The sequence below is a fragment of the Mus musculus genome, chromosome 2 (genome assembly GCF_000001635.26).
Source record: "Mus musculus strain C57BL/6J chromosome 2, GRCm38.p6 C57BL/6J".
Classification (NCBI taxonomy): Eukaryota; Metazoa; Chordata; class Mammalia; order Rodentia; family Muridae; genus Mus; species Mus musculus.
Genome location: NC_000068.7, coordinates 127,015,360 through 127,030,463, shown reverse-complemented (window position 1 = coordinate 127,030,463; position 15,104 = coordinate 127,015,360). Strand labels below are relative to the sequence as shown.

The following is a 15,104-nucleotide window of genomic DNA, read 5'->3' as shown; positions in this document are numbered from 1 at the left end:
TCCCAATGGAGGAGCTAGAGAAAGTACCCAAGGAGCTAAAGGGATCTGCAACCCTATAGGTGGATCAACATTATGAACTAACCAGTACCCCGGAGCTCTTGACTCTAGCTGCATATGTATCAAAGGATGGCCTAGTCGGCCATCACTGGAAAGAGAGGCCCATTGGACACACAAACTTTATATGCCCCAGAACAGGGGAATGCCAGGGCCAAAAAGGGGGAGTGGGCGGGTAGGGGAGTGGGGGTGGGTGGGTATGGGAGACTTTTGGTATAGCATTGGAAATGTAAATGAACTAAATACCTAATAAAAAATGGAAAGAAAAAAAAAAAAAAAGAAAGGCTATGGCAAGCAAGTGAGTTTTCTGGAGAAGGCCCACCACTATGCATGGCTGTGATGGGTGCACTCTGGGATGCGAGGTCCTCAGACTTCATCCCAGAATTGCTTCTTGCTGCTGATATGCCTTTCCTGCCATGATTATATAACCTAATGATTCCTGGGCATCAGACTACCCTATTGTGCAAATTCCCTATAGATCAGCAGGAAGATGAACTTTCATTAATTAATGCTAGATGAATTGATTATAGAATTCCTGATTTGATTCAAATAATTTTAAGAAGAAAGTTTGAGGACATGGTTTTGTTTTGCCGGAAAGAGGTAATAAAGTTAGATCAAGAATAGAATGTTTCCATTCCTCATAGAATAGTACGTATAGGCTGCATAATAAAAAATACAGTGGGGTTTTATAAATTGCACTAAGGAGAAAATGAAGCTTAGGACAAATATGTGATCAAGTTAAAACATTCATTCTAGGTCAGATCCAAGGATGAAGCCACAAGTGTGTACTATGATAAAGCAAGGCCATGTGAAACTGTGGCTTTGAACTTATACTGAGCTTACAGAATGAAACACTGCTTTGAACTTACTACTGACATCCTTCTGTAACTCCTCTTTGGTGTAACATTTATCTGTGAGGTAATTTTATAAAGAACTTTTGTCTAAAATAGTAAATTGCCGAAGAGAAAAAATAAAGTGAGGCTTTTGGGGCTCTACTCCAGCCACCAAATGTCTATATGTCTATATGTCTGTCTGTCTATATATATGTGCATACATACATATATAGGTATATGTGTATGTAAATAACTATTCATGTGCACTTGTGAAACTGATGAAATAGGTGATCAGTCCAGACAGTGTGTGTGTGTGTATGTGTGTGTGTGTGTGTGGTGTGTGTGTGTGTGTGTGTGTGTGTGTGTGTGTGTGTGTGTGTGTGCATGTGTGTTACTTTTCTCAGCACTTTGACCAGTCTCTGCTTTAACCATTGTGGACAGATGTGTGTATACACACACACACACACACACACACACACACCAGATTCTTCTTTTCTTCCTTTTCTTTTCTCTTTGGCTCACGAAGAACTCCGAGCATTTTGCCTGGCCATCTAGGGGTCCTTGAGCTCAAGAGGGAAGTGCCCAGGAAAGGACACAGAATAACAAAGAGTTAAAGAAAGAGATACGTTACCAAAGTAAACAACTTCTGCCCAGCAATCACAGACACCACCCTCCTGCCTTCCTTAGAGAACTGGATACAGAACTAGCAGAGACTTACAATTGGTCCAAGAGCTGAGAAAAGTAACTGTGAGTGCTCAGCCCTAAACGGGGCATCCATATTACAAACACCTTCCCTCGAAGCTCAGAGGACATCTTAGAAAAGGGGAGGAAAACATGTAAGAGCTAGAAGATGAGGAGGAGTACCAGGAGAGACTGTCTGTGGACATGACATGGTCATGGCCTTATGAACTCACTGCAGCTGCGGTTACCTACACAAAACCTGCACAAAATGAAGTCAGTTAATATCCCAGTACGAATAGTAGGGAAGACCCAAAAGCGTGTAATCTTTCTCTGACTGCTCATGTTTGGTAGATGGGTCAACACCCATGCATACGTGGGCAACACTAACTGGACTCAGTGGGTTGTCGTTATTAAGACAGAAGGAAAAAAGACACGAAGGTGAAGAGGTTATGTTGGGAACAGTCTAAGGAGTCAGGTGTGGATATGATCAAGTACATTGCACAGACGTATGGAATCATGAAAGAGTAAATGAAATAGACAAATGAATCTGTTTTGAAATATATAGTATGGACATCTAATCTATGTCAAAATAATTTACTTACTTAGAATGTTGAAGTTTATCTTCTATTAGTGGAAGAACGGCTGGAATCATTTCTCGAGGGAAAATCTGGCTGACAACAGTAAGTGCCATACATACTTCTACCAGATTAGTGCTCTGCAGGTCCTGCCATAAGCAAGCAAAGAAGACAGTCTGCACAGAGTCAAAGCAAGAAAAGACAAACTTAACACGATAGCAATCCTGCTTCTTAATAATTTCCCCTAGCTTTATACATTCACACTTGCCTGTGAACCTACAAAATATCCCCACTGGTTTTATTTGCTTTGAGCTACAGGCCAAAGAAAGCATTCAGAAGTGGGCAACAGCCCACTCTAGTTTAACAGCAAAGTAAAATAGAAACTTTGAAAAACAGAACAAGGAAAGGTCCAGACTCTGTCCTGGAAGGACTGGTGGTTCTGGGAGCTCTCCCTACCCAATGGATGACAGTGATCAGAACTAGAGGACAGAGAGTCTCAGAAAATTCAAACTACACTCTCAGTAACATGCATGTTAGAGCAGGGGCAGGGTAGAGGGGATGAGGCAGGAGAGAAAAGGTATATGGGGCAGTGGTGGAGGGAGGAGAGGTGCTGGAAACCCACACTACTGATGAACTCAGAGCAAGTGTTACAGTACATGCTAAATCTGGCCAACAGAATAAATACCTCTACACTACAGAGTTAAACTTTGAATCATACTTGAACAGTGTTCAGCCAAAAAGAAAGATGATCAGAACTCAAGTCTACAGAGAAACTTAAACACAGGTTTTAAGAGGTGACCTGGACATTGGGAAAGACAGCCTAGGAGTATGGTTAACAATCAAAACTGGACCTTTTTTTGACTTTTTTAGACTTGTGTGTGTGTGTTGTGTCCTGTGGGGAGTACACGTGTGCCACAGCTGTGTGTAGAGGACAGAGGACAACTTCGTGGAGTCCGTTCTCTCCCTCTGCCCTATGTGGGCTCCAGGAATAGAACACAGATTATCAGCCATCTCACAGTGGTCCCAAATGGACTCTTGAAATACTGCCCATAGGTGTGACACGCATCTGGGAGCCCAAGAAGAACATGGAAAGAGCTGAAACTGGAATCAGCAAGCTAGGAGAATTGCATCCAGGTTCTGTCTCAACCAGCTTTCTTCATCTACATTCATTCCACTTTAATACCCAGGGTCAATTCAGGCGGGCCAAGTCTGCCTCTACTCTCACTCTGTCCTTTCTTTCCTTTCCCTAGGCTTCCTTAAAGAATGAAGGCTGACACATGCTTTATGCTATCTCTGTCTCAGACTCTCAAAAGCTTGGCTGCCCTCTTTTACCCTTGTCTTCTCTTTCAACATTTAGTCAACACTGTCCATGCCCACTCTAATCTTGTTTCTACTGCTTCCCACTTCCATTTATCTCTCCCTCCCTTACTTCTGTTTATAACCAATACTACTCGATAACCGTACTGCTTTTCTTTTCCATCCAGTCACAGCAACTACTATGGTAGTCTACATAGTACTCTATGCGATTTTTAACGACTGTGTACTCATGCTGGGCCTATCACTGGTTTAAAAGCAGACACAGGTAATGACTGTTTTTTGCACATGGACTTCTCCAAGGTAAGAGCTGAGAATTGACTGTCGCACAGAGGAAAAATGATATTTCAGCCCTACTATGTAGCCTAGTCTCTCTTGAACATGGCGAACATTTCAATTTAAATAGAGAGTTTTAGGAACACAAATCCCATCACCATTTTGACACTGCAAAACTCCAGAAACATGAGAAACCAAAATAACAGAACTCCTCCAAAAAATTGCAAAGCCCACAGTAGTGTCCTGAAAATATGGTGGAGGGCTGGTGAGATGGCTCAGTTGGTAAGAGCACCCGACTGCTCTTCCGAAGGTTCGGAGTTCAAATCCCAGCAACCACATGGTGGCTCACGACCATCCGTAACAAGATCTGACTCCCTCTTCTGGATTGTCTGAAGACAGCTACAGTGTACTTACATATAATAAATAAATGAATCTTTAAAAAAAAAAAAGAAAAGAAAATATGGTGGATTAGATGAAACACCAAGCAAAGAATTCTAAAGAATGCTTGAAGAGGACAAACATAAACTCTTACTGAATCTCAAGAGAACACAAGGTACAAAAGCAGAATTCAGAAAAAACACTCAACTGAAACACTGCAAATGCAAAATGTAGTAAGTCAAATAAGTTTCCCGGTGAGCTTCACTGAACGGATGGATGGGGCCTGGGGAAGGGAGGGCAGAATACCAGGGCCTGAAGGCCTGAAGAATGACAGGGTAGAGGAATTAGGACATTCTTATTACAACAAATATAAAACAATAAGTTCAAACAACATTCATTACCTATTGAATACTATGAGAAGATAAACTCTATAAACTATGGTCATTAAAAGGAGAATTCCATGTCAACGGCATAGAAATATATTCAATACAATTATAGCAGAAAATTTCCCAACTCTAAGGAAAAGGATTGCCCATCCAAGTATAGGAGGCTTTTAGGATTCTCAAATGGATTAGAGCACAAAAGAACCTCCCAATTTCAGCTGACACCTCAAACACCAAATATGCAGAAGGTGTATTGAATGCTCTGTGGTGGTTTGGGTAAGAATGGCCCCCACGGGCTGGAGAGATAGCTCAGCCGTCAAGAGCACTGACTGCTCTTCCAGAGGTCCTGAGTTCAATTCCCAGCAACCATATGGTGGCTCACAACCATCTGTAATGGGATCTGATGTTCTCTTCTGGTGTGTCTGAAGACAGCCACAGTGTACTCATACACATAAAATCAATAAATAAATCTTAAAAAACCAAACAAAAACAGCCATACACACACAGAATGGCCCCCACAAGCTCAGATATTTGAATGGTTAGTTTCTACTTGGTGAAACTGTTGGGGAAGGATTAGAAGGTGTGGCCTTGCTGGAAGAGGAGTGTCACTGGGAGTGTGCTTTGAGGTTTCAAGAGCCCATACCATTCCCAGTGCACTTTCTGCTTCCTGGTAGTGGGTCAAGATGTGAGCTCTCAGCTGTTCCTGCCACCTGCCCTGTCATCATGGACTGTAATCCTCTGAAACTATAAACCCAGTTAAATGCTTTCTTTACAAGGTGCCTTGGTCATGTTTTATCACAGCAATAAGATAGTAACAAACACTAAGTCATAAGTAAGGGTAGGGTTGCCACACCAACCCCAGGAGAATCTGTGTGACAAATTCCACAGACTGAGGCGGTAGACTTCAAAAGAAGGAGGTCTCCTGGAACTGTTTTTGGAACTCCTGGTCAGAGCAAACTATTGAGCCGAAGTTCTCATGGCAATCTATCTGCTTTGTTTTCTCTTATTCCTTTTCTTATTTACATGTTCCTGGTAGCCTAGGCCAAGATCTTAAGCGAGAATAATGGGTAAGAAACTGTCCCTTGAGATGGGGTCACTAATATGACCTTATCTCTGGGGAAACCAACACTTTACTTTATAAATCATTTACAAAATTATATAATAGTATTATGATAAATAAAAACTTTTCCAACAATAAAATTTCATATGGCTACACGTGTGTTATCAGAGGTGGGCTTTGGTATATGGTAAAGAAAGCCTTAAATAAAAAGAATTAAAATAGCTTAAATTTATGCATTGAAGATTTATAAAAATCAGGCATTAGATGTTAAACAATAATTGATCGTAAAGATTTATTAACCTGCTCTTAGGGCTGGTGAGATGGCTCAGTGGGTAAGAGCACCCGACTGCTCTTCTGAAGGTCCGAAGTTCAAATCCCAGCAACCACATGGTGGCTCACAACCACCCGTAATGAGATCTGATGCCCTCTTCTGGTGCGTCTGAAGACAGCTACAGTGTACTTACATATAATAAATAAATAAATAAATAAATCTTTAAAAAAAAAAAAAAAAAAAAAAAAACCTGCTCTTAGAAATATGCCACTAGCCTTGGATGACTGCTCCACCGAGTACATCCTTTCAGAATTGTTATACTTGGATGATTTCTATTAATCATGATGTTATCTGTTCTGCTTGTGATTCACTGAATACATCTTCTAAGAGTTGTAATATTTGTTCTTTTAATGTATAAAAACCCCTGCTTGAGAGCTGCAGAATCCACTCAGATTCAAACTGCCTCTGTGGCTGTTTCTGTTTGTCATCACCGAATCCTTACCCACCTAGCTTCGAGGACCCTCATTCCAGGGACCCCCATACCCAACTGGGGTGGTCTGTGGCACAGGCTCATAAGATAACATTAGATTTTCAACAAAAACTTTTTAAGTTAAGAGGACTTGGAGCTGTATTTCAAGCTCTGAAAGGCAAGTGCCAGGAGACCAAATGCAGCCAGTGTGTCTGTAAACTGAAGGGGGTTAAAAAAAAAAGTTCCTCAACAGAAACAGGCTAATGCCAAGCCATATATAGAACATCTACATCAACCTCCAAGGCTCAGAAAACATCATGAGGAAGAGGCAAAAAGAATGTAAGAGCCAAGGAGAAGTTGGGAAGGAGCTTGGAATGTTAATGCCAGCCATGACATGGCTATGTATGCCTGAGCTCCTAGCAGTTGTAATTTCCTGCACAAAATCTGCACAAGATTGAGCCACCAACCCGGGCATGGTGGCACCGCCTTTAATCCCAGCACTCGGGAGGCAGAGGCAGGCGGATTTCTGAGTTCGAGGCCAGCCTGGTCTACAGAGTGAGTTCCAGGACAGCCAGGGCTACACAGAGAAACCCTGTCTTAAAAAAAAAAGAAGATTGGACCATCAACAACCTGTCCTAAAGAGAAAAGATCCATGGGCCACGAGCCCTCCCTGAGGATGGATGTGCAGTTGCCTGATGGAGGCAGGGTAGATGTGTTCTTCTGCAGTGCAGCATCACTAAGTGGCCCATGCCCCTGTCAAGATGCCTTTACCTACTCTCCTGCAAACAGCACTAGTGAAACTCACTGGGTCATACACGAGAAAGACATGAACACAGTAAGGGGAAGCTGGGAGAGCAAGAGGCCTCCAGGAGTCAGAGGGCAAGAGAGGATCAGAGTGAGCATGTATAGAGGAATAAAGACGCCACAATGAAACCCACTTTATCTACAAATAACACACAAAGTACACAAAGCTTTGAAAAAAGGCTGAAGAAACTAAAACCCACTATCTGACACCTCAAACACCAAAGTCCATTCTACAGCAGAAAATACTTGAAGAAATGCTTCAGACTGAAAACGGAACGTACTCACGAAGTCCAGGGATCACAAACCACACAAAACACTAGTTAAGTAAATGAAGACCAAGAAAACACCCAACACTACAAAATCAACAAAATGGCAAGAATTAATAGACACCTTACAATAATAACTCTGCATTACCAATTGCCTCAATTCACCAATCAAAAGACACAGAATGCCAGAGTGTATTAAAATCCAACTGAAAGACCCTCGAGGGGAGACCCTTACTCAGACACTCAAGTCCCGGGACAGCCGCGTACCCAAGAAGACACTGAGACCATACATAAAATGTAGAAGGCAAGATTTAATAAAGTAGCAACATGAAAGCACACAGACCAGAGCTCTGGGGTCGAAATAAAGCAGCAACATGAAAGCACAGAGCTCTGGGGTCGAAACTCATACACCTAGCGGCACCTAGTGGTGTAGAGGAGAATCGACGACCAGCCAAAATTTTTCACAGGCTTATATAGTAAAACTCAAAGGGGGAGAACTGGGCAGGGAAAGTACAAGTTTACATCACTAGGGAGTTCTGCCAAGGGACAAGGGGTTCTGCCAAAGGATTCTACGTAACTAAGGAGTCATGTCCTATCAAGGAACCTACGTAACTAAGGAGTACCTGGTTCATTTTGAGGTTGTTCCAGGAGGCCTTTATCTCAAAAATGTTCTTGGAACAGTTTTTAGTTGGGAGGGTTCGAACTTTAGGGTGAGGAGTTTTGGGGTGAAAAGTTTAGGAGTGTTCTGGGAACAATCTCTAGATGGGAGGGGGTGGGCTCCGAGGTAAAAAATTCATGTTTTCACAAGAGGCCAGTAATTTTCTATTCTTCACAACATGCATCTACCTGTTGCCTCTACAGCATGCACCTCACATTCCCAGACAGACTCAGCCTTAGGGAGAAAGGAAGGGAAGGGAAGCCAAGGAAATGGAATTAGGAACAAGCCGGGGTTAACTAACTGACAAACTAGACTTTAAACCAAAATCAGTAAGCAGGGTTGAAGAAGGAACAGCCTTGCTCAGCTGTAAAGGTACACGCTTCGCAAGCAGGACAGCCTTAGCTAGGTCCCTGGAATCCACAGTGGAAGGAAGAACCAACTCCTCAAAGTTGTCCTCCAGCCTTCACATGGCACAGAATAAATTCAATGTAAGTTTTAAATCCGAGATAATGCACATAAATAATGTAAAGATATACCTTAGGGCCTCGGTAAACAAGAACAGTCAAATCTAAAACCAGTAAGTAGAAAAAAATTAGATCAGAACAGAAATTAATAAAAATAAAAAATGAAATCTGGTTTTTTTGAAACGATAAATGAGATCAACCATTAGCCAAAACAACCAAAGAGAAGGTGGACCCAAATTAATAAAATTTGAGATGAAAAGAGAAACATTTTAACAGATACCAACAAAATTCAGAAAACCATTAGAATGTTTTAAAAAGTTGTATTGTAATCCCAGCACTCGGGAGGCAGAGGCAGGTGGATTTCTGAGTTCAAGGCCAGCCTGGTCTACAAAGTGAGTTCCAGGACAGCCAGGGCTATAAAGAGAAACCCTGTCTTGAAAAAACAAAAACAAAAACAAAACAAAAAAAACCAACCAACCAAACAAACATGAAAATGTTAATATTTTAAAAAAAAGAAAACTCTTAGATTTACAAACATTTTCATGCTCAGCACACAATATATACTTGTATGAAAATGTCATAAGCCAGGTGGCCCATGCCTATATTCCTAGCACTGGGGAGATACAGGCAGGAGGATCAGGAGTTCAATGCCATCTTTGGCTACATAATGAGTTTGAGGCTAGTCTGAGATACGTGAGATCCTGTTTCAGAAAGAAAGTTAAGAGGGGAGAGGACAGGAAAGGTCCTACATCTCACACACACACACACACACACACACACACACACACACGGACACGGACACGGACACGGACACGGACACGGACACGGACACATAAAAAAATAAAAGAGAGCTGAGGATGTAATTGGTAGAGTACTTGTCTAGCATACATGAAGTCCTAGTTTATGACACACAATGTCATAACCCAACAGTAACGGTCCACACGGCTCCACTCCTGAGGGAGGGGTGGAGCCAGGAGGATCAGAAGTTCAAGGACAACCTTTGTATACAAGAGACCTTCTCTCAAAAAATAAGCAGCCAGGCACATGGCTCACACCTTTAAAACCAGCCCTCAATTGGCAGATTTCTGTGAGTCTGATGCCAGCTTGGTCCACATACTTGCTCCAAACAAACTAGAGTCTTAAAAACAAAAACAAAAACAAAAACCCTTCCAGAGGTTAGAGAGGAGGCTCAGTGGTTAGAGCACGTGCAGCTCCTGCAGAGGACTGAGGTTGGCATCCCAGTGCCTACGCCAAGCAGCCACAGCTGCTGCAGCGCCAGCACCCAGGGAACCGATGCCATCTTCTGACCTCCATAGGCATCTGCACTCACACTCACACATAACTAAAACATAAGCCTTTGAAAGTAAAATTTTCTTTTTTTTTCTTTTTCTTTTTCCCCTTTTTTTTGGCTAATATCCACCACAGAATTCAAAAGGCTCAACAAGCTGAAGTGCCTAAGTGAGGACACTTCAGTCCCACTTGGGAGAGAGAAGAAAGCAATCATAAGTGGGGAGGGAGAGAGGAACCTGGGAGGGAAAGTGGATGGGGAGGGGGGAACCTGATCTGGTACTGGGTGAGGGAAAAGGACTGAAGCCCTGAGGGCCAGCAGAAAGAATGGAAACAGGCAACCTCAGAAGATAGGATGTTGGGGGGACCCCCCAGAATATACCAGAGACCTGGGAGGTGAAAGACTCCCAGGATTCACAGGGAGGGACATTAGATGAGATGCCCAACAGTAGGGAGAGGGAACTTATAGAGCCCAACTCCAGCAGGAAGACAGGGCATCAAGTGAGGGATGGGGTTGCCATCACATCTCTGACCCATAATTGTTCCTGTCTGAAAGAATTACAGGGATGGAAATGGAGAGTCGTCTGCAGAAAAGAAGGTTCAGCAACAGGCCCAAAGTAGGATCCAGCTCAAGGGGAGGTCCCAAGGCCTCACACTATTACTGAGGCTATGGAGTACTCACAAAAAGGGATCTATCATGACTGCCCTCCGAAAGACCCAACAAAGAAGCTGAAAGAGTCAGATGCAGATATTTGCACCCAACCAATGGACAGAAGCAGCTGACCCCTGTTGTTGAATTAGGGAAGGCTGAGAGAAGCTGAGGAGAAGGGCGATCATGTAGGAGGTCCAGCAGTCTCAATTAACCTGTACACTTGAGATCTCTCAGATACTGGACCACCAAACAGGCAGCATACACCAGCTGATATGAGGCCCCTAACACACATACAGTAGAGGACATTCAGGTCTATGTTCATTCAGAGATGATGCACCTAACCCTCAAGAGACTGGAGGCTCCAGGGAGTTTAGAGGTCAGATGGGGTGGAGGGTGGGGGCATCCATGTGGAGACAGGGTGTAGTGGGGAGGAGGTGTGGGATGTGGAACAGTTGGAGGGTGGGAGGGGAGGGGTGGGGAATGGAATATGAAGTGTAAAAAATGAATTACAAATAAAATTAAATTTAAAAAATTAAAACTAAAAATAAATAAAATTTTCTTTTTAAGGCAATTTTGTTAAGTAAACCTATACTTTTAAGTTTGAGTAACTATGACTAAAGAGAAAGGTCCTGAGACAGCAGAAATAAGACTTCATAATAAGCAGTATAAAATACGGTACCTTTACCACTGTATTCACAAGGAGAAGCAAAAGTTCATGACTTTCATGTAGAAATAAAGAAACAGCCAAATAACCTATTAAAAAACGAAGGAAAAGTTTTCATTACTACCTAACTCCCCAAAAATTCTTTCCTAATAAACTAAAGCCATATTTCAAGTTTTAAGTGTGAAACATATCGGTTACCAGGTAACATTAAAAACAAAGTGTAAAATACAAAGTTAACAAACGTCACTGAAGAGTTCAGGCGTCCTTCATCCTGCGTATTCAGAACAGCAGATTCTACAACATATACCAAACTAAAGCCCTGCGGATGACAGAGCTCTCGTGCAAACCTGCACCATCCATCAAATTAATCTGTACCTTAGAGCTAACATACAATTATCAAGAGCATAGTTATTGCGTTAGCATGGAACCACTGAGGAGCATCTGTCACTGTTGTATAAGCTATCTAAGCCAGCCTGATACGGTCAAGCTACTCAGATTTTTTTTTTTTTTCAACTAAAGACAGTGTTGAGGAAGTAACAGTTATTGAGGAAAGACAGACTGTCTACCACATTAAATGCACTCACCAGCTTAATGAAGCATTTCTATTTCAAAAATTATGCGTTAGGACTGAGGAATGAATATATTGATATCACGACAAATGCCATAGTCACATGTGCCAATGCCACATGCTTTATGGCATTTCTGCCCCCTTTTCACATTGCCAATGATATTTATTAGTTACTATGTGTCAATAACTATAACCCTTGCCTCACTGAATTCTCCAAACAAGCCTATGCGCTGTAAGTGTGATTACTATGCCAGTACAGTGATGAAGGCAAAAGAGAGGCTAACACCCAAAGTCTACTGCTGTTACATGGCGGGACAGGACTCAAACCCAGATAGTCAGACCCCATGGACTGTCTACTCTGTGCCAGATCACCCAGTTCTCACCTCATTCTCTCTTCTCACCCCTTTTAGCCCTTTCAATATGGACACTGTTAGTTATCCTTACTCAGAAACCATGCATCACGTCTCGTGCATACCATGGGAAACCCCTTAGAAACATCTAGTCTCATAGACATGGGAGCAGCATAGCTGATTACAGTTTTTTCAATGACAGAGAACAAAGCTGTTACTCCTACAAGGGTGGAAAAGCTGAGGAGGCCAGGGAGCACTTTCAGCAGAGCCACGTCTTCTTGCTGAGGTCTCACCTGTCCCACACCCAAGTCAATAAACAAGTTCAAAGGATATATTAAAGAAACCTTAATTCTGTTACAACAAACACTTGTTTTGACAGAGAATAAAGAAAAGGATAGCTGGGAGTAGTGGCGCACGCCTTTAATCCCAGCACTTGGGAGGCAGAGGCAGGCAGATCTCTGAGTTCGAGGCCAGCCTGGTCTACAGAGTGAGTTCCAGGACAGCCAAGGCTACACAGAGAAACCCTGTATCGGGGAGGGGGGGGAAGAAAGAGAGAAAGAGAGAAAGAGAGAGAAAGAGAGAGAAAGGAAGGAAGGAAGGAAGGAAGGAAGGAAGGAAGGAAGGAAGGAAGAAAAGGATACTATGTAATTTTTTTTTTTTTTTAAAGATTTAATTATTTATTATATGTAAGTACACTGTAGCTGTCTTCAGACACTCCAGAAGAGGGTGTCAGATCTTGTTACAGATGGTTGTGAGCCACCATGTGGTTGCTGGGATTTGAACTCCGGACCTTTGGAAGAGCAGTCGGGTGCTCTTACCCACTGAGCCATCTCACCAGCCCGATACTATGTAATTTAACAAATAGCTGTAACATGGAGCAATCAAGTACGACTGCAGAGTGTATCTGACATGACTAAGAGTGAGGAACTGGGCTAGGGATACAGCTGAGTTGGCAGAGTGATTTACTAGTGTACACAAAGCCCTCACCTCTACTAGCACCAGACATGCACACAGCGCACACACATACATGCAAACAAAATTTACACATAATACAAACATTTGTTTTTTTTAAGTTACTTGAAGGTCTGGAGAGATGGCTCAGCGGTTAAGAACACTGACTGTTCTTCCAGAGGTCCTGAGTTCAATTCCCAGCAACCACATGGTGGCTCACAACCACCTGTAATGGGATCAGAAGTCCTCTTCTGGTGTGTCTGAAGAGAGCCACAGTGTACTCACATACATAAAAATAAATAAATCAATCTTCAAAATAAAAAGTTAAAGCTTGGGACAAAGCATCTAATAAAGCAAGTTAAAGCCGGCAGTGATAGTGCACGCCTTTAATCCCAGCACTCAGGAGGCAGAGTCAGGTGGATATCTGTGAGTTCAAAGCCAGCCTGGCCTATACAGCAAGTTCTAGGCCAGCCAGGTCTACATAGTGAAACCATGTCTCACAAAACAAACAAAAAAGCAAAGTAAGAAAAAAGAGCTTGTTTGAGCTCATGATCTGAGGGCATGTCAGCATGGTAGAGAGAAGATATGGTGGCAGAAGCTGGGGAGGTCCTAGTGTATCCTTACGCAAGAAGCAGGGAACAATAAATGACACAAACATGAAATTGAAAATGAAAAAAAATGTTAAGTCTAAAAATCTAAACGTAGCAACAGCTATTCTAAATAATCATACCACCTACCCTGGTTAGTCTTTCTGTCAACCTGACAAAATCTAGAGTCTGGGAAGAGGGACACTAACTGAGAATGCCTCCATCAGACGGTCTCTAAGCAAGCCTGTTGGTGCATTTTCTTAACAATTAATGTGGAGGGCCCAGCCCACTGGGAAAGGTGGTACTGAATGCTGTAAGAAAGCGGGGTGAGCAAGCCAGTAAGCCGCACTCCTGCATGTTCTCTGCTTCACTTCCTGGCCTACGGTCCTGGGTGATAGACTGTGGCCTGGGAGTGGTAAGCTAAAAGAAACCCTCCCCCCCCCCCAGGTTGCCTTTGATTAGTATGATGGCTAGTCTTTGTTGTCAACCTGACTGTATCTGTAACCAACTAAAACCCAAGTAGCTGGACACTCCTGTGAAGGGTTTTCTCGATTGGAGCATTGGAGATGAGAAGAGCCACCCTAAACCTGGGTCATACCTCCCAGCAGCAGCCTATACAACAGGAAGCTGAAGAAGGAAGCTTTGGCTTTTTGCCTGCTTGCCCTCACTTTCACTGGCTGGATGCTCAATCCTGTTGCTAAGGCACTACTTGGATGGAATGAGAACCCATCTCTGTGGATTCCAACACAGACTGAAGACTGGCTTAAGATGGAGTTGTTTTTCACTTCTCCTATAGTGTTCAACAATAATGTAAAAACAATTTTTTTCAGACAGGCACGTTGGCACAGGCCTTTAATCCTGGAACTGTGGGAGACAGAGGCAGATGGATTTCTGTGAGCTCAAGGACAGATGGGGCTACTTAGTGAGGCCCTGTCCCCAAAAGAAAAGAAAACAAACTACAGCCTCAATACCCTAAGAAACCAAACCAAAGCAAACAAGGACACTCCCAATACAACCACCTGGAAGCTAAGTGAGGACGATCATCAGAAACGTTACAGACAAATGGAAACACTCAGCAGGGTGGGCACCAGAAGACACGAAAGCCCACGGTCACAGAAGCCAGGAGTGGTGGTGTGATCCCAGCATCTGGGAAGTAAAAGCAGGAAGATCACCCATGGATAAATAACAGAGGCCAGCCTGGACGACACGAGGCTATCTGCAAGAAGAAAACAACAACAACAGAAAGGAGCCACCCTGCTGAAGGGAATTCTAAGGAACAGTCTGACAACACAGCGCAGTGGCTGTGAAATAAAATGTCTGCAGAGCCAGTCTGAGAGCCACAGGAAAGTCCTGTCTGAAAATGAGGGAAGCCTACTGGAATTATATATAAGCTTTAAAAGAAATCAATTTTAATGATTTCTTTAATAACAGAAAAAGCTCAGGACTATAAAAAGCTTGAATTAGTCTGAAAGCCGAAACAATATATGAAGAAAATTAATATATTGTTAAGAAAAGACACATACTACCACAAGGTATCAGATGGAGGGAGTCACAGAAAG

At 42.8% G+C, this 15,104-nt stretch overlaps 1 protein-coding gene across 12 annotated transcripts in view; it reads right to left on the bottom strand.

Annotated features, from left to right (window-relative positions):
- The window catches only part of Ap4e1 (adaptor-related protein complex AP-4, epsilon 1), a 61,136-nt gene that overhangs the window by 39,351 nt on the left and 6,681 nt on the right, over nt 1-15,104 (bottom strand). For 7 of the 12 annotated variants that reach the window (XR_001780227.1, XR_001780230.1, XR_374385.4 and 4 more), the window contains exons 4-5: nt 11,105-11,178; nt 2,171-2,319 (exon numbers count right to left, since the gene is read on the bottom strand). Coding sequence is in view for 8 of the 12 variants with exons in the window: in XM_006498553.2 (XP_006498616.1) it covers nt 2,171-2,319; nt 11,105-11,178 (223 nt within the window). In the remaining 4 variants the exon portion in view is untranslated. The remainder of the gene's footprint in view (nt 1-2,170; nt 2,320-11,104; nt 11,179-15,104) is intronic. The other 5 variants (XM_006498550.3, XM_030246498.1, NM_175550.3 and 2 more) reach the window with 2 other exon arrangements.